Source organism: Pleurodeles waltl, chromosome 2_1, assembly GCF_031143425.1.
Source record: "Pleurodeles waltl isolate 20211129_DDA chromosome 2_1, aPleWal1.hap1.20221129, whole genome shotgun sequence".
NCBI classification, from domain to species: Eukaryota; Metazoa; Chordata; class Amphibia; order Caudata; family Salamandridae; genus Pleurodeles; species Pleurodeles waltl.
In genome coordinates this window covers 123,310,877-123,332,086 of record NC_090438.1, presented here as the reverse complement: position 1 = coordinate 123,332,086, position 21,210 = coordinate 123,310,877, and the positions used below count along the sequence as shown (strand labels likewise).

Below are 21,210 nucleotides of genomic sequence, written 5' to 3'. Positions count from 1 at the left end.
CTGCTCGTGCCAAGCTACCAAGGGGGTGAGCAGGGGTTATCCAAGTGGGTATCTCCCTTATCCTGACTAGAGTGAGGGTCCCTACTTGGACAGGGTGCAAACCGACTGCCATCTAGAGACCCCATTTCTAACACTCCTTATTCAACAGCTTTCCTTCTTGTATTTGTCCTTCCCCTAGAGCCCAGCCTCTACCATTCTTGGTGGCGCAGGAATGACAGGAAAGAGTACTTTCAACAGGAAAGTCCACAGCAGCAGCAGTGACAAAAAAATTGCACAGTACGCTGGCTTAGTACTGAAGGTAGGGGGACTGTCAAGGAAGGGAAAAGTACTTCATAATAGGGTGGATATTGTAGAACATGAAACTGCTGATCATAACAAAACAAGCATTGGCAAATGCAATAGGTCTCACATTTGTTGCCATCTCATTTATCTTCATCTGAGTTTGTTTTGTCAAGTTTTTGTACAATTTTAGTTGGGGAGTTGTCGGGCCCTCGCCATTAAAAAAAACAAGCACTAGCAAAGCCAACAGGTCTCACCTATGCAAGAGCTCTTGGCTTTGCCAATGAGTTTTAGCCATATTGTACACCACAGTATCTGCTAATCAGCATAACTAAAAGCTGGTCTCAGAATGGCCCCCAAAGCGGGTGGTAAACTCCATCTAAGCTGGAGTGGCATACTGTTGTGCACTGGAGTAGCACAAAAGCATTGTGTGACAAAGTAAAGTCACAGCGTGGCATACAGTGGAATATAGTTGACTGGTGTAGAGTGCTTTGGCATAGTGTTTTGCATGCTACAGTGGCAGAGTGCAGCAGCACAGAATTCAGCATTGTGGTGTGGCACAGTGTTGTGTATTGGAGTGGCGCAGTGTTTTGTATTTCAGTGGCATAGAGTGGATGTGGATAGAGTGGCGTGTAGCGGGTTGGAAAAGAGTAGAACAGACTGGTGTACAGTGCTCCAGTGTAGTGTATCAGAGTATAGTGGCGTAGAGGGCAGCTGTATAGAATTCACCAATGTGGAGTGGCGCAGAGTACATGTAAGTCGAGTGTTGGATAGTATAGTGGCATGGTGCAGAGCAGATTGTTGCAGAGTACAGTGTCTTGGCACAGAGCAGAGCATTGCAGAGTACAGTGGCTTGGCACAGAGCGGTGCAGAGTGCAGGGGATTGGCACAGAGCAGAGTGTTGCAGAGTACAGTGGGGCAGAGCACTGCATCGTACAGTGGCTTGGCACAGACAAGAGTGTACAGTGGCAAGGAACAGAGCACTGCCGAGTACAGTGGTGCAGAGCATAGTGACTTAGCACAGAGCAGAGTGGCGTGGCACAAACCAGAGCGTTGCAAAGTACAGTGGCGCAGTGCACAGTAGTAAGGTGCAGAGCACTGCAGTAGCATAGAGCACTGCAACACAGAATAGAGTGCAGTTGTGCAGAGTAGAGTGGCCTTAACAGGACTGGGGTAGAGTGCACTGTTGTAGGGTGGCACAGAGTGCAGTGGCACAGAATGCTTTTCCATACTGTGGTGTAGAGTGGAGTATCGTAGAGTATGCATGGTGTGGTAGCACACTGCCAATACATAGAACACATTTTCAATTGATATGACCATTACATCTGCAGAGACCTACAGTTTTACTAATAAAAATTATACAGTGCACAAACAATAAGGTGTGGAAATGGCACCACCGAGCATATTGATTTGTTTTTATCATAATAGCTTTTCAAGAATTACCAAAAACACACTGGTGTATTCCTAATTCTGATATACAAGCAGTTCCATTAAATGTGTGCTAGAAAAGAAAAAAAAAAGTCTTGTATCCCCAGTATCCAGCAAGATTGTCACATGTACCCAGTCATTTTGAAACCAGAGAAAGAAAAACACCAGGCTCCCTCAGAAGACAGTGAAGGTTGACCTCTGCTTCTGAATGCACAACAAATGTGACAAGATAGGAACAATATTTACAGGCCTCATTATAGAAAGGAGCACTCGAGGAAGAGTGCAAGGAGCAGTAGTGTGAAAAGGCCTTACTCCGTGTGAGGGACAAAGTCACGCTGGATAGCCTAAAACAAATAAAGCTAGCAAATTCAAAGCCAAAATTTTTTTTGTTAAACACAAAGTCAACGGTAAGCAACTGCCAGAATGCATTCCTAGGAAAGCATTCTCAATGTCTCTAGCAAACCGCACCACTGTGATAAGCTAACTGTTTTTGGTCTCAAAAAGCACACACTTCCATAGCAGTCCCAGTCACTGAAGGGACCTACAATGCCTGTGGATGGACTTGTGAACGAGTAGAATGCCAACACTCACAGCTAAGTCAGTCAGTGGCTGAAGTGCGCTGACCCACTGCCCCATGCTATATTGGGAGGTAGAAAAAAATGTAAATGTCAGACCAATGAATTAAGAGGGCTCACTGTAAAACAACACAAGGCCTAAAAAGTGGAAATCGAGAAGAAATAGGTACACCCTCAAACCAACTTTACCAAGGGAGAATATTTTATGAATCAGAGCTAATAGCCTCACTTATTCTACTTGAAAAAAAGAATGGAAAGCATGTGAACATTTTTATTTATTATTATTTTTTTTATTTTATTTTTTTAGGAAAGATGCAGTAAACTGGTGTTGTACATGGGATCAAAGGGAGTTAGATGACATGTTATAATTGCAAGCAAAAGAACGTTGTGTTGAAGGAAACCTTTTTTGCAAGACCCTTTATCACACCGATCCAGAAGAGAGACTTTCTACACAACAATAGCTGCAGAGTGCATTTTCATGCAGATCAGAATCTGCTAAATCACGTGGGCAATACCATCTTTCCGCCAGGTAGTGAAGACAATGGACTGCACATGCCAAAAACAATACCTCTTCTAATTTATCAGTGAAATGGAAATTTAAAAAAAATAAATAAAAAAAACGCCCTCCTTCTGGCTAGAACTCCAACTTCACTGTTTATATCACAAATAAAGAATTTGACACCGAGCCGTAGGCTCACTCTTATCTATCCCACACATCAATCTTGGGACATATCTCCATCTACAGCAATCTCTCCTAAGAACCAGGGGCTCATTAGACACTTACTCTTAAGCATCCATAATGTCAGGTTTCAATTCCTATCTTACAACCAGCATTTACCTACAACTAAGCAGAGTAACTACCAATGGCAGAACAAAAGCCACAGAACAGTCTGCAGTAATGGAATAGTCAAACACATTGATATACCAATAATATGAACAGCTGTATGCCTTTAAACACTGAACAAAATTAAATCTTTTATGCCTCATACTTTATAAGGGCTATTGCATCAGACACTACAGCAACATCAAGTTACAGGATTGAGACAAGCCGTCCTAACACCAATACAAAAGCTAACACAGATCCAGCAATGAATCTGATCCATGAGAAGAAAAGAACGGACAGTCAATTGCAAAGAAAGCATGTCTTTGAAGGGATGCCATTTCACCTGGCCTACTAACTCAATTGCAGATTAACCAGTTAGCTAAAGAACGCAAATAAATGCGTAGATGATTGGAAACAGTACCAATACTGGAATACAACTGTACAAATAAAATCGGACCTGTGGCTGAAACGCAGTGAACCCATACCATCTTTTAAACCAACTGATAAAGGGGCCCCAGAGCAATCCCGAGACATTCTTCCCTTGCAGAAAATGCATGGATACTGAAGGAACAAGGAGATTGTTCAGGGTACCTCCCAGAAATGCAAAACGGCTAGTGGAATACTTTAGCCCCTGGGACTGCAACCTCAGGGACTGAAATAAACCTTATGGATTACAGTTATTATTCAAAGGTTCCTCTTCAATCATATTGACCTCTAGACAATAACTCAACATTGAGACAATACAAAAAATAAAAGGAATTAACAGGGGGGCAGGGAGGCAAACCAAGTACACACAACAGACATTAACTCCTTCCACGTGGAGGACAGTTTTGAGCCATCCTCACACACAAGACAAGAAATCCCACTGGTGTGGGCACCAGAGGGATTTCCCGCTGCTAAGAAACGGCCTCGGGAGTTGGGTAAGACCTTCCCCAGCAACTGAGGTCTCCATGCAAGGGTCCCCATTGTCCTTGGTTTGATCAGTTCCTGTCACAGCACTAGGCCCAGCCACACATATGGGGTATGGTTTTTATCAGCACAAGTAGGGCAATACTGGAAGGTAGGAATTTTGTGGCTTCCGGAAGTTACCATCAAAGAAATGTAAGGAAACTGCATGATTTCAGGCAAAGTTTGAGGTTTGCAAGGCAATATGGCTAAAAAAAGATCCAGGAAAGACACCATCCTGAAAAGTGTCTAGTTTTCAAAAATGTACAGGTTGGCTAGGTGTAGGTGCTGAGCTAGGGTCCAAAATCTAGAGCTACCCACATTGTTAAAATTGGGTCCGTTTTTGGTGGAAAAATGCAATGTGTATGTTGTGTTTTGGACCGTTTTCTGTTGCGGCATTAGATGTACTTTTTTTTTTTTTAAATATATAAAAATCAGAAGACTTGGAGGAATGCCCGCTGGAATGAAGTTTGTGGCTCTCTGCAGATTCCAGAACTTTCCATCACAGAAATGAGGAAAATGTGTTATTTTGTCTATTTTTTGAGGATTGCTGGGTAAAAGAAAAAACGTGGTGAGAACCACATACATCAGCCCACCATAGATTCCCCTGTGTGTCTAGTTTTAAAACAATTTGCAGGTTGGCTATATTTCCCTAGGTGCTGACCGAGCGAAGGTTAAAAATTTAGAGCTACCCATTTCTGAAAAAGAGGGTCAGTTTTCAGTGAAAAAATGTGCTGCACCCATGTTGCGTTTTGGGTCGTTTCCTGTCGCTGGCACTAGGTCTACCCACACAAGTGAGGTACCATTTTTAATCGGGAGACTTAAGGAGGGGGGGGGGGGAAATTGGAGGGGGGGGAGAGATACTGGTTGGAAAAGAAAAAAAAGTTTCTGGCTCCCTGCAGATTACACAACTTTCCATCACAGAAATGTGAGGGAATGTGTGTTTTTCTTTTTTAGTTAATGTTTCAGGTTTGGAAGGGATTCTGGGTAAAAAATAAAAAAATAAAAATGTAGTGAGCCTACAGCTCTAGGTGTCTAGATTATTAAAAAAAAAAAAAGACCCTTTACATAGGTCTTCCCACATGCCGGCTGAGCTAAGGTCCAAATTCTGGAACTATCCACATTGGGAAAAAGAGGTTCAATTACCACTGGAAAAATGTAATGCATCCATGCTGCATTTTGGGTAGCTCCCCATCACAAGCACTAGGCCTATCCCACACAAGTGGCGTACCATTTTCATATCATGCGCTCATTTCAGAAATACATGTATCCTTGATACCCACTATCTCAGGATCATATAGGCTCCCCGCAGAGATAAAAATCGTTTAATCGTGTCTTGATAGGACTGGACCAGGGGTAGGCTGAGAAACTTCAGAGAGGAAACAAGATCTATTCATTTTTTAATTGGGTTATTTGCTTACTTAAGGAACCACGCAATGGTATAGAGTCAATACCAAAGGCTGAGTACAAGGCAGGGCTCTGGAAGACCAGACATAGATGCAGGTGACATCTTTGTGAGAAAGTAGCCTCTTTCTAGCATTGCTATCCCATGTTTGGCCTGTTTGGCAGTGTTTGACTGTGTCACTGGGATCCTGCTGACCAGGACCCCAGTGCTTATGCTCTCTCCCCTTTAAACTTGGTTGCTGGATACTGCTAACACAGTATGCCAATTATGAGTGGAATTCTGGTCACCCCTTATATGTCCCTAGTATATGGTAACTAGTTACCCAGGGCATTTCTTTTGCCACCCTTAGGGAGCCCGTGCAAAGGCTTCTACAGGACAGCCATTGCAGCTTGTGTGAAATGGTCCATGCACTGCACCAGGTCACTTATAAGTCACCTATATGTCAGGCCTTCTAGCCGTGAAGGCTGGGTGTAAAGTACCTGGTTGTGTGAGGGTACCCCTGCACTAGCATTTTCCTGGACTTCATGAGTGCGGGGACACCATTTTATGCGTGCACTGGACAGCTTCACAAGGCCAGCTCCGAAAATGCCCACGTAATGTGTCAAACATCTTGGAATTATACCCAAATGCTGATTCTCACATTGGTTGTATAATAATTCCATGTACTCTGGGGGCTCCACAGTGGACCCCCAGTACTGCCATGCCCGCCTTCTGAGGTTTTCCAAGCAGCCCCAGCTGATGCCACCTCACAGGCCGGTGTCTGCCCTCCTGTTGCTCAAGTAGCTCAAGCCCAGGAAGGCAGAACAAAGAATTTCCTTTGGGAGAGCGGTGTTACACCCGCTCCCTTTGGAAATAGGTGTTAAAGGCATCGAAGGGGTAGGCTCCAAGAGACTCTGGAAATGCTTTGAAGGGCACAGATGCTGCTCTTCTTGCATATTCCAGTCTACACCAGTTCAGGGACCCCCAGTCCCTGCTCTGGCACGAAACTGGACAAAGGAAAGGGGAGTGACCACTCCCCTGTCCATCATCAGCCCAGGGGTGGTGTCCAGAGTTCCTCCTGAGTGTCCCTGGGTTTAGCCATCTAGGATTCCAAGGAGGTGGGGCTCTCTGGGAGCAGCTGAGTGGCCAGTGCCAGCAGGTGATGTCAGAGCCCTCCCCTGATGGGTGCTTACCTGTGTAGCTGACCAATCCCCCTTTCAGGGCTATTTAGGGTCCCTCTCCTAGGTGTTTCCTCAGATTCGGATTCCAAGACTCCAGAAGGAATCCTCTGCATCCTTTACTTCACCTTCACCAATGGAACTGCATCTGGACCCTCCAGGAACTCTAGAAACTGCCACAAAGAAGCAAAGACGACTTCTGCATCATTGTATCTTCAGCTCCTGCCAGCAACTGCAACTGTTTCCATGTCGTGCATCCTACCAGGACTGCCTGTCCTCAGCCTGCACCAGAAGAACAAAGGAATGTCCCATGAAGTGAAGGAGTCACTTCCCTGCTTCAGCAGGCACCCCTCTGCAGCGACGACGGGTGGCGTGGGTGCCCTCTCCTGAAGAAGTGCATGGATCCAGCAACACGGGTGGTGGACCGAAGTGGCCAGACATTCCTAAGGTACAGCTGTCCAATTTTGGTGGAGGTAAGAGCTTGCCTCCCCAGGCAATACAGTACCCTCTTGCACCACTAGTTTTGCAGTTGCCAAGCCTTCTTGGCATCCTTCCACAAAGTTCTTTGTGCACCATGCAGCTCCGGTCCCCAGCACTCTATCCTGCGACCAGTGTAAAATATACTCTTCCTGGCCAAAAATCAGGAGAGTTGGGTTGAGATGCAGCTCAAACTATTCCTAGATAAAAACAGCTGTCTTATTACAACCAATCAGGAGACAGGCTGGGAGTAGCACTAAAACTACAAAGCTCCAAATATTAGACAATACTCTCCATATCATTGGAAAAAGGAAAAAAAAAAAAGCACTGGCAAAGGCAATAGCTCTAGTGCTGGCTGTCAAACATTTGGTTCTCTCAATATTGGTTTTCTCTTGTTTTTGCAGAACTATTCTTGGGGAAAGTTGCTGAGCACTACCCCTTCGTTTGTGGGTATGCTCCCTGTTAAAGAGCAAAATGCCATCACACAGAGTGAAGCTAGCCTATGGCTAAAGTGGGCTGACAGAATGCCCTATGCTGTAGTGGCTAGAATACAAGTGGGGATGACAATAACAGACCAATGGATTAAGAGGGCTGTCTAAAAGCCTGTGTAAGTATTAGACAATCTTAATATAAATCAAAAATGTTTCTGCTAACACCCAGAATTAAAAAAAGTGTTGGAGAGACTTCTGCCTCCTTATACCCTTTGACTTTCGACATCCCATTTTGCCACCCAATCACTGAACGCTCTAAATCACAGATTCATCTGGGACAAAAATCCCAACAACCAAGACCTTAATACCTCCCTATAAAAGAGGAGCACAATTCCAAATCCAATTTTTACATGGCTCCACCCTTTATCAATCAATTAAGAATTTAAACAAGGGGCCTCAGCATGTCTCCTACAGATATTAAACTATTGCAACACCGTGCTATCTCAAATAACAAAAGTAGACATTGGTTCCCTAAAAGTGGTATCTAGATTGGTCTCTGGATTCATGAACTTGAAATGTCAGGGCAAAAAAGTTTTTAACCAGACAATGCAAAGGCATATTCCTCCTATAACAAGTCCCACTGCTGGGTATTACCAAGGTATAATAAAAACTTCAGTTCATCCTTCTACCACACTTGATTCAACAAATTATTATAAAATCATACTAAAATGATTCAATATAAAGCAGAAATCAACCATTTCCCACAACAACCACAAATATACTCAAAGGTTGAAAGCAGTTGCTCCATTAAAATTACCTGCGGTTCATTTCAGAATGCTTTCAATAACACCTGACCATTTGCATATATTTGTGAACTAATGCTATTCACATCATAATGGTTAATTAGCTCAATCCCTCAAAGGACTGCATCCAAAAAAGTGTTTCATGTGAAGAAGCTCAATGTGGAAAACGATCAAATCACCATTTGTTGACCAAAACCCCCAGATTTTTAGATTACTTCTGGAACCAAGAGGAACCTCTGCCAATGAGAAGAGCTGGAGAAGTACTCCCCCATTGCCTGTGGTTTGCTGCTGGTTTGGCCCACAGTTACTGATTCTGCTTGAAAGAGGACAAAGACTGGACTCTGTAGTATATTCCTGCTTTTGAAGTGTCTCCAAGGGCCTGGACTGAGCTTGCCTCCTGTTTTGAAGTCTCCGGGCCATCAAAGACTTCCTCTGCCAGCACCTGGACTCTCTGCTGAGACTCCTTCTCTGCCAAGTGGTGCCCTATCCTGTACCTGGGCCCTTGAAAGGTGAAGCCGGTGGAACCAGGGTCGAACTCCACACCCAGGAGCTGAGCAGGGAAAATGTTGACACCACATGCAATGCGGCTGTAAAAAAATGACACTCCACCCGCCTTGCAGCTGAGATCGAAGCACCACTTGCTTTGCGGCTGGGAAATCAACCCATCACCTGCATTGCGGCTGGAGAGACGACGCAACACCCGCTTGTGGCTGCTAACATCGACACAAACCCCACCCAGCACGGTTTTCCATCACTGTGCGGCTGGATTTCATGCACATCGTCACTGGGCGTCAAAATCAACATGAACTTGCATGGATCCAAGATGCCTCGTATGGAAATTGCCGCATGGCTCTCTTGCGGGGGAGAAAAACAACTCATCACCTACCCACCCAGAGAAGAAATGACACATGGCATCACTTGGACAGCAGATACCCAATTGATGAAGATTTCTGATGAGTGATTTGTAGGAGATTGCATCGAAAGCGGTGTAGAGGTAGAGGTGGATGAGTGTGGTCATCTCTCCTCAGTCAATGATGCTTCTGATGTTACTGGTGGCCACATAGAGGGCTGTTTATGTGCTGTGCTTGGTGCAAAGCCAGATTGAGAGCGGTCCGAGAATTGATGGAGTTACAGGTAGTCTGCGAGTTGGGTATTGATGGCTTTTTCCATGATTTTAGCAGGAAAAGGCAGGAGCGAGATGAATTTGTAGCTGATTAGGGGGTTGGCTGTGGATTTCTTCAGTAGGACGTTGACTTCTGCAGCAAGACAGGAAAGTGATGGGGGTTATGGAGGAGTTCATGATAGCGGTGAGTGCAGTGGAGACGATGTTTCTTCCAAGGCTGTATATAAAGTGGAGGCATGGGTCTGAGGGGACTCGTGAGTGGATGGTATTTATCAGGGTGGTGGTGTCTTCATTCGAGAGGGGCTTCAAGTTGCTTTGCTGCTGTTTGGCGATGAGGAAGGTAGGCGTTTTTATAGCTATGCTGTGGAACAAATGTGTTGTAGATGTTTCCAGTCTTCTGTTCGGAGACGTTTGAGAGGTCATTACAGAGTGCTTGGGAGGAAATGGTGCCATTGTTGGCAGCTATGGGGTTGGAGAACTCCTTGGCAAAGGTGAAGAATTCTTTGACTTTGTTGGGGCTGGCTTTTAATCTGAGAGGTAGTGCCTTTTTCTTGTTGGTAGATGTTGGTAATAGAGGTTAAGGGCAGCTTTGTATGTGCATCTTGCAATGGTGTTTTTGTTGCATCTCCATTTTCTCTAAATTTGTATGCAATGGTGCTTGAAAAATTAAGTTAAAAAAAAAAAAGAAAAAATAATATAAGTTAATAAAAAATTGACTCATGTGTAAGCTTTACTGCGCCTCCATATCACCCTATATCTATCATTTTATCGTCCATCCCCACTCTAACTCATCCCAAACCCATTCTTACAACTTTCATCTCCAAAATAACCCTGCCTAAGCTCTTCCCTCCTCTGCTGCATCTAGCTCACCCCACACCTCGGTTTACAACCATGATCTCCCAATCAACCCTAATAAGTTCTCTCATGTATCTCACCTTTGACTCATTCCAAACGCCTCCTGCTACTGTGATCTCCCTAACCCTTTCCACAGACTCTTCCCTCCTCCATCTCCCCTTTTTTCATCCCAAGCCTCATCCTATTACTATGAACTCCCAATTAACAGTTCTGGATTCTTCCCTCCTTTATCCCTCCATTACTCTAGTCAATCCAACAAACAGACTCACATATCCTCTGTTCAAATTAACTCATAATACTAATACTGTACTCATATTTCCCCATACCAATCCACCACTAATTTCTCTTGGGTTCCGTAGTAGCATGCTACTCACCGAAAAGCACTGACATCTCTTCAGGGGTAGTAAGCACTATATAGATACAATTAGGAAAACTATGAAAATTTAATAAAATACTAACACTGATGTTACACACACACAGTTCGTATACCTCTACACATTTCACTATCATGCCTGATTTCAACATAACCATGAGAAATTAAAATAACTGTCAATAAGAGGTGGTCTATACTGACTAATTCCAAAATGTATTAAGTCTATTTGTAAAGCACACTATAACATGCAAGGGAATCCTGGTGCTAAGTTGCGTATAGTGGACTGGTTAATTGAAAAGCCATGTCTTCAGCTTCTTTGGGAATTCAAGAGGGGGGAGGGGGGGGTTCGCTCCAATATGGAATGAGAGGTTGTTCCATGCTTTAGGAGCGATGTAAGAACGCTTGTCCTCCTGATTGTGTGTGCGTGAGATGTGTGCTAGTAAGAGTCTGCAAAGCAGAGGTGTCCGGGTGGTTGATAGAAGGAAATATGACTATTCACGTAGGTGGGGCCAGAGTTATGTGGTGTGTTGAAGTTTGAATTTAGCACGTTTGTGTATCGGGAGCCAGTGTAGTTCTCGGAGGAATGGTTTCATGAGTTCTGAATGGGAGGTTGAGGATGAGTCTTCTACTAAGTTGCTTGGTGATCCTTGCATAGAGGGTGTTCCCATGGTCCAACATGTTGGTGCCTTTGCGGGCTTCCAAGGTTTAAGATACTAGGCTTACAGCTTGTGTTCAGGTCCAGGAGAATAAGGGTTGTCATGACTACTCTGCGAAGGATCATACAGATGTCGTATTTGGCAGCAATGTATGGGTTCGTACTGTGGTTGAGCCTGAATTCAGACTGCTTAACATCAAAGAGCCAGTGATTGCGGAAGTGGTCCGTGAGTCAGTTGATTAGTTTCAACAAGACTAAGAAACTAGATGATTGCTGCATGAGGGGGTCTCAAAATCGAAAGGATTATATAAAAATTAAAAAAATAGAAGGGAAAAAATAAAAAAATAAAAAAAATAAAAAAATCACGAACCAAGGAAAAAGATCTTAAAGCAAACTACTGCGATTTGTAAATTGGGCAAATGAATGCCTTTGTATGATCATTGTCCAAAAGAATGCATTATTTCTAAATAAACATGCAAAATCTAATCAAAGCTTAACCTCTATCAGTATCAAACAGCCAGGATCATGTACTGACTTTCCCTGGTGTTTTTAATGAGACTTATTCGCTTGGATACAGCAATGTGGTAACAGTATTAAACTATAGCAGCAAGCTTTGATTGCATCAGTTATTTCCTATGCCACAGGCCTAACAAATGAGAACAGACTTGCAGTAGGACTACTTTAATGTAGAGAACTCCCAGTAGTAACAGCTCGTTAATATAATTAGGTTTTCCCCCACCGACAAGAGGTGGGTGTTAAATTTATGAAGAATGCTGGACTGCCCTGAAGACGGTCTCTGACATCTGACAGACCAAAATGTCCACTTCTTCTGTTTTCAATAAAGTACAAATGCCTTAACTTAATACTCTGGACTACAGAAAGGACATGCACTATTCATCAGAAAATTAGCTGTGTATATGCTTGTGGTGTACTGCATCGTTTATCATTTGTGTCTTGTGCTAGACAAGATTTGTGGAAACAAATGTTTGTTAATTGATACTCCTGAACTCATTGTTTGTGGACTTTATTTTTTTCCAATGTTAGGACTGGTGGACGGTACTGGACTGGTACTACACCCAGGAACTATTGAAATAAATCATCAACTGATCTGAATTTCATATTTAAACGAAAATCAAGAGGCACACTAAAGGGGACCGACCTGAAAAAACCTATTCTGTTAACTTACAAACTGGCACATATTTTGTTAAGTCTGTAGAGCCTATATTGTACTGTCCTTTTAAAGGACTATTGCATATATTTCTTTTTAGGTTCCCATTATTTCCCTGCCCATCATGCAACAAAAATGTCCTCACTTTGCACTCTGACATTGTGGTTAATATAACTACTTGTAATTGTTTTAAACCTACTTTGATCTGTGCTTTATGCAACTGTTCATTCTTCATGTCAACTGCCTCATCCCTTTTGCTTGGTAAAGCGCTCCAACACCCTTGGATCATGTTGCACTACACAAAACCACAAAAAAGTAAAAGTAAAATGAAGATAGTTTGATATACCTGTAGTGACACAGTTTTTATTCAGAGTGAATCTATGAATGTCCATCTTAACGGTTAATTAGATAAAAAGCGAAAGCCAGGAACAGGGGAGTGTGTACCTTACAGAACGTTGGGATTTTAAACTGAGCAAGGAAGTTCCCATCTATGAAGGAATAAAATGTGATCTGGGAATATGTAGCTACCAACGATACAAAAAGTTCTCAAACCAAAACTGCCTCCTCACAGGATCAAAATTCACTTCCGCTGTCAATTAGCAATCTACCAAAATCGTTTTAACGCCTCCAATGTCAGATAATACTCCCCTAATCAGTTAATGGTTTCAAGGAATCCTTAATGTGCTGGCCCACTAAAAGTCGCAAACATTCTAACTAAAAGCAATATTGTTAAGCAACACTCTCTGCCCCCAAACAGTTCCCTACAATAAATAAAAAAATAAAAAAAATAAAAACACTCAAAACAAAGTGCTAAAACAATAAAAGTGCTATTCTGCGGTCTGCTTCATTACCTCCCAGAATCAAACCCTTGCCTCGCTTCGACGAGCAGAGGGAACTCAGTTTACTCTTACCACACCAACTTGCTTCCAAGAAAAGTCCGAGGTTTAACCGGTTCTTTACATTTACATCTACAGAATACTGGTCATGCTTTGGTAATCTAAGCTACTACAATGGCTGCAGAAGGGCCACTGAAGACCTTCCTCTGTCCTTTGCACATTACTACAACTCATCAGTGCTTGAGCCACACAAACAATAATATTACCCAACAGATTATTAGTGATACTAAGGTACTGGGACAAAGCCACCTCGTAAGAAGGAAAATTCAGCTACCAGGTGATTCTCAAACAAGTTCTCTGAATTGTGCACATTTCTAACAGGAGTGGCGGCCTCAAACCTTCTGCCACAAATACTGGGCACACAAATAATCATTTGCATTTCAAAAAGCTATCAAAAACACCCTGTCACACAAGCATTCAGACCAACACCAAGCGCTACCATACAACTCAAAACCACTTCTGAGTGCATAAATTCAAGGACTACCAACTTCTCACCCTTAGATATGCAGGTCTTCAAGATACTGAACATTTAATGAAGTGTTTAATCACACTGATGAACATTTACAATCAACCAATGTAAATGATAAAGCAACAGTCTTTCGAGTCCAGTATCAGCAAATAAGCAATTACAAAATTATAAAGAACAGTTGGTTTGGGGGTAAGGCATACATTACATCCAGTGCTCCAAATATTGAGGTGAGAGAAGGGCTTGATGAGGAATCGAATTAGAGGCGAGAGCACAACGTAAAAGATTTGTGAGGCTTGGCGATTCCAGGCATAGGAAGTTATGCACAGAGTGCACAGCAACTGCTACCGACTCGCCAGCAGTCCTGGATGACAGTTGGGCAAATTCTTAATCAAGTAAGCATAGTGTGCAGTGTATGTGCATAATACCCTGCAGCGTTCAGCCATCCCTTTGGTGAGTTACCCTTAGAACAGACGACAAGAGGGAGGTTGCCCTCAGCATCCTGGTTCAGGTAAGGTCTAGGATGCAACTCCACCCAATTGCTCTACGCAAAGAATAAACAGCATGGCCTAATTTAGAAGAACCGTGACACTACAGGAGAAGTGCAGATTGGGGGGTTGCAGATAATGACAAGTTGGAAGCAGACCCAGATTCGTACTAGTACAGTACTCCAGCACCTGGGCCCAAAAGTGTTAATGAAACCTTTACAATGAATTGTGCCAAAGAAACCAACTTGCAACGCAGCACTTTCTCTGCTGCTGGCTAGCTAGTTGTTCAACTAATACGTAGCCAGTATGTTATTTGATCAGCCACTTAATATTTGAATCAAGAAGCTTAGGCCTTACTCAAGGTTCTACTTTCCCTCCGGTAGACAAACAAAGTTAATACTTGGTGTATTTTTTTCTGTTTGCATCATACACGCTTGCTCATGGGATACCTTCTGCAAATGTCAGAGTATTGTATTGCTAAGAAATAAACAGTGGTTTATACATGGATCCTCGTGGCCAGTGGAAGCATTCACCATGTGGTTTAGTCCAATACTGTAATTGGTCCTTTCACTAAAACTGATACTTTAACTGCTACAACGCAGGTGCAAAGGCAAGTTGGAGCTTGAAAATTCACCACTTTTTCTCAACTCTACGGGGAACTGTGATCGACTTGCAATAACAGCAAAAAAGAAATGATGGTAATGTAGCTCATGTCCGAGCATCCTCGCCGCTCAACAAGACCTCCCACATGAACATCTTTTAACTACAAACTGTACTTGACTGCTAACCTACAGGAGATTTACCTTTGCTCTTCCCCCACTGCTCCACAAATGGGTTTCTCAAGGTTAACTGTGATGTATCCTACCCGTCAACCAACACGTATGGGGATACACTGCATATCTAGTTCTACCCCCACCTGTCCCGTTGACAGAGTTGTGAGTGTTCTTGAAAAGAAGAAAAAAAAAAAAGAAAAAAAAAAAAAAAAAAGAGTCTGCATGGGACAATGTTTATTCCGATTTGTATTTTTCCACTTAGGATGCTTATTCTTGATGCCTAGCCTACAATGCTTTATATACCCCAGCATTATGTGTGCTATCTAGATAAATTATGAAAAAAATCATTGATTCTTGAAAGGTAGGGTGTGCAGTAAGTGCTTTCAGGCTATGGTTAGTGTATTCCTGCAGATGTACAGGTTAGTGCATTCTTGAGATATGAAAAGTCAAGCGTCTAGATGTTGCACACATTTCACGAGCGTCTAGATGTTACACACAACTCATTTCAGAAACAGTAGAAACTAACAAATGGACTCTTCTGTTTAACGGAAAAAGACCTGTGAGTGATGGTTTGAAGTTATTGTATTGTAATCGTATTTATATAACACTTATGATTAATCAAACAAGAACACAACCTCACCAACTTCCTGTCCTCGACACTTTAGTTGAAATGGTCTAGAGATTAGTTTTTGCAACTTAAGTATTCCAAGTTAAATTGTACATGTAGCCCAGCTTCAATAAAAATATCCTACAGTGGAAGGCAGCAGATTAAGTGAAATCAAACATGACTGAAAGATGAAATGCAGAATACCATACAGAAGCATTTAATATAGGAATTAAATCATGGACTTTTGTTGAACAAGGCTGTGTTCTTAGATCATGTTCTTGCCTCACTGTAGTTATCAATTTGGAGTCTGTCAAGATCTTCAGGTGGCTCCCAGGAGACACCACCGAAAAAACAGAAGTCCTCATCTTTGAGAACACCACCTAACCATGGACTGACACATGGCAGCCCGAAGAGGACGGCTCACCCCTCAGCCCAACAGACCACACCCATACCTCTGCATCATCATAGGTAGCAAGCTACCCTTGAAGACAAGTCTACGCAGTCTCATTTGCCTGCTTCCACACCCTTCACTTGCTCCACAAGATCTTAAGGTGGCTCTCAGAAAACAACAGAAGGACCACCTCCGATCAGCTTCCCTCCCCCTCGCAGTCACCCCATGAATCAGTTGAGCCAATAGCGGAGGGCACTCCTCTTTGCATCTGGCAGGGAAAGCTTGGACAACCAGCAATTTGTAAGAGAAGTAAAGACATGGATGTTCGAATGACCATTCCTCCATGCAGCACCATACAGCTCCAGCGCCTTGTGCTCCTCAAAAGTGATTTCCAGTGCTATATAAATGTTTGATTAATTAATTGTGTGTGTGAGACTTTGAAGTCTACATTGGGATTGTTTAAGGCCGCCATATATCCTCACTGGGCATAGGTTCTGTCATATACTGTTCTGCAGCTTCAGTTGGTTAGCTGCCACTGCCTCATAGTTCTATATCCTGCAGATGCCAAGGAAGGTTTTCAAATGGCTCTCAATCAGCACCCAGAAAACAGTTGCACACAAAGCTAGACTATGGAAACACCTGCAGTATCTGGATCAAAAAAGTAGAAGTCACCAGAATGCTGCAGACCTTGGCAGCTGCCATCTCTCAAGCTCCTACTTCGCACTCACATCACACCACACCTGAAGGAGTTCCACTGGCTCCCCATACACAAATGAGCACAAATCAAACTCCTCAACCACACTTTCAGTGCACTACTTGACACTGGCCCAGCATACCTAAACAATAGTATCTTCTTTCACAAACATTCCACACACATCCACTTATCCAGACGTATTCTTGCACACATCCCATACATACAGAAAAACAGATTCAGCATTAAGAGCCTGCATCACTCCTGAAGAGTGCAACAACCTGCCTCTACAAAATAGCTTCCTCCTCATTTCCGGAATTCCACAAGAAGCTAAATAAAACCTGGCTTTGAGTAGTTCCACATTTCATAGATTTGGCTAGTCCCATGCCTGCTTAGCTCCAGCATACTGTTCTGAGAGACACTACTGTACTCGTTTGCATAATATAATAACGTCTCTGGCATGAAGGGGTGCAACTGGATTCTTGTTTTGCGCGTGTCTGCGGGCAACGAGGTCCTTCTTAAACTGTGTGTTATACGAGAAAGCTGTTTAAAAATGAGCCCTACTTCACACTATCAGCTCAACACTTTATAAGCACAAAGCTGTAAACTGACCACAAAGGTATTTACAGACTCATAAAAAACTTATAAGATTTAAAGCAAACACTGTATCCCTCACGCATTTACGGTTGATCTCCGTAACTAACACCGCTTTAAATGTGTTGGCTCGACAGAAACTGAGGAGGGTCTCATTTCAAAGAAGGAAGTCCTGTGCAAACCAATATATCAGAAAGCTGGCACCAGTGAAGATATAACCAATTTCATTATATTTACCCATTCCAACGTTAGCTTTGGTTGCCACTGTGGGTGGACTGAGTCTTTGTTAATTTGTTAAATGGTCATTTAGGGGCAGCTACCAGAATAAAATGCTAAACCCCGAGCATGTGGCTCCGCTCTCTCAATCAAATCAAAGCATGTCCGTGGGTTCTATGCCCCGAAAGCCCACTGGCACCACTCACTGCCAAGCGGTTCCTGGAAGAAGTCAGACAATAGACTCCCCCACCTATCTCGCTGATGACAGACACTAACGCGACAGGGAACTCCACGGCTCCATCGATTTACAAGTGAAACGGTCTGTCGGAGCCACCACAATCCCCTAACGTGCAATGAAAGCAATTGGCCTCACTGAAGCGATAACGGTGGCTGGGCCTATCCGAGTGTTAATGGGCATGTCGCCCGGGGGACAGACCCTTGAAAGGGACCAGTTTCCGTCAAGATTCCAACACACGAGTGCAAGACCCACACATGCGTATCATCCAGAGAGCTGATAATACATGGGGTGAACAAACAAGTGTCCGGCGCATTCAGAAAACAGCAGGCAGGTAACATTTGGGGCTACAGGAAACAAAAAGAAACCAGTGGGTGCACACTAGACAAGTAAGGCCCTCTTTCTAAAGAGGGTACTGTAAAAAGTGAGCGACACGGAATATGCCCCTGCTTCAGGATCACAACATACAAAAGTGTCATAACAAGAACACGGAATTACAAAACGGAAGAATTAATCGCGGGGAACAACCTGCAGATTTCTAATCGGTATTACAGAATACAATTAACAAATAAGGGAGCACATATCATACACCCACACAGGTAGTGAAGTCTGTAAAAGAAGCTAGTGTTTACATTGAATAAACTGGCCCCACATAAGAACAAGTTGCTGGCCGAAACCAGTCACTAAAACAATCGCGTTAATAGTTTGCAAACACAAAGCAAAAGAGAAAGAGCAAACCTACTCTGTGATGGTGAAAAAACAAGAAGATAAAGTATTAGTATTCTAGAGATGTCAAATGGGCACGGAAGCAAGACTCTGAAAGGCTGCCTATATAGTGACATGGTCTTACTGCTGCTCGCACCAGTTAACACTGGTAGAGAAAAGGATTGGTGCACGTCGCTAACAAAGTCAATGGCATAGCACACGACCAACATGCTAATACATAAATAAAAATTAGGCCCCTGTCGAAAAAAGAAAAAAATGCATTTCGTCACAGTGCGCCAGTTAATTCTACATAAGATGCGAATTTGCGCTTGGGGAATGGGATTTTTCGGCAGTCTTTTATAGAGCACACACTTACCCCAGAGTTACATTGCGATTAGGGAGGCACAAACATAAGGAAAAAAAAAAAAAAAAAAAACCTCACTCACTCACTGGTCGAGGTCACTCACCACTGTGTTATAAGACTACCTTACGAATAAGAACAAATAAACTACACTCCGTGTCTTATTTTCTTTAATCAAATAAAAAAGGTGCATTTCTCTAGGAAAATGTATAATGCCATAAAGATTCATTTTAATACAATGCATAGGTAGAGTCAAAAAGTAGGGTACCCTCAGTAGCGATGGAGAGTTCGATGGGAAACCAGCAACCAACCTAAAATAAATAAGGCACACTTGGACGCAAAGGGACTTCCCATAAGCCACGAACTCATAAGACAAACCTGTAGACTTTTTGGAAAACACCAGCGCAACCAAGCAGTCTTTATGGATAAAGAAGAACAAGCCCAAAGCTATAAACGAAGACAGGTGGGAACCGCCGAAATGCATAAAAGCTACAAGTCCCAAAAACAATGCATCTAATAAATGAAAATGAAGAATTCATTGGATGCCAATTCATACACTTAATTTCAGGCAGAGCACTACGACATGCCTATGTACGTTTTCAAAATTAGATTTTTTCAACTACCTGTCTGCCCCAGTAAGAATCAGCGTTCTGTGGACAAAATGTGGAATTGCACTCGAAAGTTCCTTTCCATTTCCACAACAACCACAAAACGCCTGTTCAATTTCACAGGACAGCACCCCAAGGATCGGGCAGCTGTCAAGTGAAAATGGCTCATGAGCTCTGGTATTGTTCACATAAGAAATAGAAGTGTTGACAAGTATTGCTTTCTGACGCAGCTTTATTTGGAAAACAAACATGCTCGTTTGTTTTTGAGTTGGTTTACTGCATATTATCTTCATCTGGAAACACCAATTGTTTACCTGTGACAGCGAAGACATGAGGCAAGCTCATTTCTCTCTAAGATTCCTCTCACTTTGGAACAGTTGACATAAAGCTATAGAGGAAATAGGCCTTGCATGGCAACCAACATAATAACCTTTTGTTACGCAACTTAGGTCCAGAAGCACAATGTGTCTCCAATAGCAAGTTGTGCTCCACTTAGCACCCTCCTTTCGATTTAGTGGTGCAATTTACAAAGGAACTTCGTAAACAGGTTATCTTGTAAATCGGATTTATCAGCCCTCTGAATCCCTTCTACTCAAACGTTTTCCCAAATGTTTAACTTTGAAATATCTGAGAGGTCAACATTATAAAGCTGACAAGACGTGCACGTCTTACATCCACAATGAAAACACTGGTGAAGGTGTATGTTAATTGAAGACAACGAAGACAATGCATCTACAGTGTTCATGTGACATTGTACAGCTGAGGTGTCCACCGAGCACAGCTATCCTGGAGCCCCCGGAGCGGGCAGCTTGTCCCAGCCCCTCCCAACACTTACTATGGGTCATTGGTGAAACGGGGGCTCCGGGGTGGCTGGTATCCGTACAGGTGACAGTAAAGCACGTCGAAGCAGTAGCAGCACATCTCGGCCGACACCACCATCTTGCGGGGTCCGGGGCTGTGATTGGCGGGGGAGAGAGAAGTGCAGCCGGCGGCGGGGGACAGGGAGGCGCAGCCGCCCAGTCCCCCCAGGCCATTCACCACCCGTCCGCCGCCGTTGCCAGCCGCCGTTCCACCGCCCCCGGCGGGTCCGCCCAGCCCCAGCTCGCCGCGGCACTGCCGCTCCCCGCCGTTGCAGTGCGAGGTTCCTCCTGCGCCGGGGCCGCCCGCGCTGGAGGGGGGTGAACTGGACAGCTTCTGCTTCTTCACCCCGCAGCAACCCGCCGCCATCTTTGAACGCTCTCCCCCCACGCTCCGCTTCCGACCCATTCCTGGCTCCACTAGCCGTGACGTCAGCGCGTGCCGTGCGTGCGCGGGGTGGGAAACCGGAGGGGATGCGCGAGAGGGTGCGTGCGCGATCACGGAGGTCGCAAAGCTCCGGGTATCCGGTGTTCAGAGCCGAGCACTTGCAGGAATGACAGGAGGGGGCGGGCTCGGTGAAAACTAGAGGACGGTAGGGCTTGCGTGGATAGCCGAGGAGGAGGACTCGGGGAAAAGGAGGAGGGGGAAGAGTCGGTGACAGTGACAGCACACTGTCACGGAAGAGAAGTGGGAGGAGCCAGGGGCGGAACAGAAATTGGCAACAAGTAAAAGGACAGGAGTCCAACCCCAAAGGGCAGGGCTTTAAATGGGATGGGGGTGGGGTGTTACTGAGGGGGTTTAAAAGAGGCGTGGCAAACCAGTTA

General features: G+C 43.9%; 1 protein-coding gene across 1 annotated transcript in view; it reads right to left on the bottom strand.

Annotated features, from left to right (window-relative positions):
• Window positions 1–20,987, bottom strand: part of AMMECR1 (AMMECR nuclear protein 1) — a 406,744-nt gene extending 385,757 nt beyond the window's left edge. Inside the window, exon 1 of the mRNA XM_069211426.1 lies at window positions 20,364–20,987. Within this exon, the coding sequence (XP_069067527.1) occupies window positions 20,364–20,794 (431 nt within the window). The 5' untranslated portion in view covers window positions 20,795–20,987. The remainder of the gene's footprint in view (window positions 1–20,363) is intronic.
• Window positions 20,988–21,210: the final 223 nt, after the last annotated feature.